Raw genomic sequence first — 3,741 nt, forward strand, 5'->3', positions numbered from 1 at the left:
TTGATATTTTTTGCTCCTTGTTTTGAGGTATTGGGTTCCATTGCATCTCCATTTTTTCTTATAATTTTGTCTTCTCCTTCTAGATCCATTTTCCTACTCTGCTTTTGAAAAATATTATGTTCTCCTATTTTTTATTTGCCTTTATCTTCTTGTGAGTTTGTAGTTCCTTTTATCTTCTCTCCCTCCAACTTATCTTTGTTCTTATCTTCCTCTTTGTTTTCTCTATTTTCTTTCTCTTCATCCTTAGGATATGAATGTGGATGTAATATGAAGCATTCCTACTTATTATGCCCCTACATTTTATAAGTTTTATAGCATTTTGGGACATTGTTATATATGATGTTCGCCCATTTTCTTTAGATTTCTCATATTTTTATTTTCATACCAACATTTAGCCTTTTCGAACTGTCCCCTAATAAATTCACTTTCACTTTGACTCTTGAAAAATCAACTTACAGAAGTTTACCTATTGTTGTTGTCAAGGAAAATACAACTTCTTTTTCAAAGAAATTCTATAGTAAAGCTGGAAAAGAGATCCATGCAATCACAATTTTTGTTTCCTCCTTAGGATCGAATAACGAGTCCCACTTTTATGTATGCATTGGGTAGGACCAGTAATTATGTGTAATGTAGAATTGAGGCTTTGTAAGTAGGGTCACATAATCATTCAGGTTCATTGCTCTGATTAATATGTACCTATTGCTGAGCAGTCCAATGTTGACTTCTCCTTTCAATTCACATTACTTAGGAATTAACCTTCTTAGATCTTGTATCTCTTGCCATTGATATGAAAAGTTTTCTATCATTTCATATTGCAAGTCCGTATTAATTATCATTTGGTTGATAATTACACTATTTCTCCAGAAAAGATATAAAGAATATGAATTTTTTTTTCTTCCAGCTGATTTTAAGCTCAATTTTTGGTAGTCGGATCCATAAGGCTTTCACAGATTTTAGATATTGCATTCTTGTCCATAATAATTTGTGGCTGCATATTTATAAAAGATATATATTTTAGATGTTTTTGTGGTATGGAGTACTTGTCTGCCTCGTGAAATTTTGACTTTCATCTTTAATGATCCTGTAACTTTTGCACCTAGTCATCTGGGTCTTCATCACCATATCTGTTTAGTCACTTTCCTTGCTTTGTTCACTTGTCAGGCGGACAAGGAATTGCAACCATGGATTGCCAAAGATGATGATCTTGGTCAGAAGATGTGGACAATAAACCAAAGAATTGTGAAATTGATCGCAGAATTAATGAGGAATCATGATACACCGGAAGCTTTGGTAATTCTTGCTAGCGCACCAGACCTCCTCCTACGGGCCCCAGATGGGATACTTGTAGATGGAGAAGCATGCACATTACCCCAACTGGAGGTAATAACTTCAGTGGTTCAGTTAAACCATTTCCCATTTCCCAACTCCTATTGAAGTAAATCGTTTATTCAGCAAGCTAGGACTTTCTATATGCTCTGGAGTTCCGAGTAATATGATGTGTCTGAATTGGCAATTGGTTGATGATATTCTATCTCTTTTTTCAATTTTAATAAAATTGCTTTTCTGCAATTGATCATTGTCTGAACAGCTCCTGGAAGTTACAGCTAGAGCTGTACAACCAGTGCTTGAGTGGGGAGAATCTGGATCAGCAATTGTTGATGGCCTGGCAAACTTGTTGAAGGTAATATCTCTTTACCTAATTTAAATGATTTGTTACCATTGAATTTTTTCCTTATCACTTTAAGATGATATATACTTGTTGTTAATACATTGCAGTGCCGCTTATCCGCTACAGTTCGTTGTATTTCTCATCCAAGTGCTCTCGTACGTGCTGTCAGTACATCAGTTCTCCGTGCCATTATGCATGCTGGTTCAATAAAAACTAGAGCTAAACGAGCAGATGTAAATGGTGTCCATGGTCCTGCTTATAAGTACTTAAACATTGGCAGTATTAACTGGCAAAGGGATATTGAAAAGTGTTTGACATGGGAAGCTAACAGCCGAAGTAATAATGGAATGTGTACACAATTTCTTGATATGTACCTATGGCTGAGCAGTCCAATGTTGACTTCTCCTTTCAATTCACATTACTTAGGAATTAACCTTCTTAGATCTTGTATCTCTTGCCATTGATATGAAAAGTTTTCTATCTTCTTAGATCTTGTATTCTATCATTTCATATTGCAAGTCCTTATTAATTATCATATAATTCTAGTTTCCCCATGCAAATATGCAATATGTTTCAGGGAAACATGCTTATACAATGATTGTGTTGGCTTAATAGTGTCCGCATAAGATACTTTCAATGTTTTTCATTCAAAAGAACAGTAGCAACAGCTGACCCAGTCTCTACCATGGGGGAAGGTTGGCCAACAACATTCAAGGCCATACTCCAATTCGATAGTCGCAGGCAAAATCGGTTTAACAGTGGCGTAGGGTTTTTTCACCAACTTAAGTATTCTAAATGTAGTGATTGTAAGCAATTTTTCTTCACGTGTATATGTTCCGTTTTTCAAGATAAAAAAGATTGTAATACTTGACTTCATATAATAACTCAACATTCAACCTAATACATCACTTAAAAGACTTTTTTGTATGGGCGTCTATATTATACCAATTTAAGAAAATAAATACATAATCTCTAATTTTACTAAATTATCATCGAGTCATATAACCCTTTTTCTTCACATAAATTCAGCTCTAAAAATTATACTCCTTTCGTCTCATATTAGTTGACATTTTTATTTAAAAAATTTATCTCAAAATAATTGACATATTTAAAAGAGATAATTGAACACATATTTTCAACTTTACTTTTAGTAATTTAATGAAAGAATAATTAACTCTCATAGTTAATTACAATATTTAATGTGAATTTAATAAGATCATATTAATTAATTTGTACCTTTTATTAATTTTTTAAAAAAATTATAAAAAATAAACATGTCAAATAATACAAAATGAAAGAAGTATATTACTAATAGTTAGGTAACTCTATCAAATTTACATAAATCTCGAGTAGTTTACCTAGAATTACATCATATCTCAATTTTTTTTTAAAATTTCATAAAATTTCAGTTTTATATTTTTTCAGATACATAAAATTAAAATAGATACATGACTGATGATACATCTTGATAATCAACTACTATTAGCATTAATTAAGAAAAGTAATAAAATTAACACAATTACAAAATAAATTATTCTGCATATCTTCTAATTAACAATCAAATTTCTTTAAAAAAATGTTATCTTGCCTTCTGAATTTCTGAATTTTATAAATTTTATGACTTGTCATGATCTTGTTTCTTTAAACAGTAATCTTGTCTTCTCTCTTTCGTATTTCTACATAATCCTCTTTGGTTTCCTGTTAATGTTAATTTTTTAAACATGTTTAGTGTAATTTTTATGGTAATTTTTTTCTCTAGTTTCTGAATTATGTGAATGCTATTTTTAAAAATAAAATAAAAAAGATGGCTGGTTGTCTATTATAAATTATGAAAGCGACTTTTATTTGTACTAGATAACAATTGTTGTTTATATTAATCAATTCAATATAACATCATACACATGTTATATTAGAGATATTTATTATAAATGATAAGACACATTTAACACATAACTAGAATTGGTTGTATAATATTCATCTAATATATGCATTCGGGATAAAAACATTTGTTAAATGCCATTTTTGTATGTACTGCTGCTGCTGCTCCTCCTCCTCCTGCCGTTGCTACTCCT

General features: G+C 31.2%; 1 protein-coding gene across 12 annotated transcripts in view; it reads left to right on the forward strand.

Moving 5' to 3' along the window:
* The window catches only part of LOC107870660 (protein GIGANTEA), a 12,040-nt gene extending 9,883 nt beyond the window's left edge, over positions 1-2,157 (forward strand). For 11 of the 12 annotated variants that reach the window (XM_047413009.1, XM_047413008.1, XM_047413014.1 and 8 more), the window contains 3 exons: positions 1,162-1,380; positions 1,589-1,681; positions 1,777-2,157. In XM_047413009.1, coding sequence (XP_047268965.1) covers positions 1,162-1,380; positions 1,589-1,681; positions 1,777-2,133 — 669 coding nt within the window. In that variant the 3' untranslated portion in view covers positions 2,134-2,157. Of the gene's footprint in view, positions 1-932; positions 1,030-1,161; positions 1,381-1,588; positions 1,682-1,776 lie in introns of those variants that run through there. The other variant, XM_047413019.1, reaches the window with a different exon arrangement.
* The last annotated feature ends 1,584 nt before the right edge of the window (positions 2,158-3,741 follow it).

The sequence above is a fragment of the Capsicum annuum genome, chromosome 5 (assembly GCF_002878395.1).
Source record: "Capsicum annuum cultivar UCD-10X-F1 chromosome 5, UCD10Xv1.1, whole genome shotgun sequence".
Taxonomy (NCBI): Eukaryota; Viridiplantae; Streptophyta; class Magnoliopsida; order Solanales; family Solanaceae; genus Capsicum; species Capsicum annuum.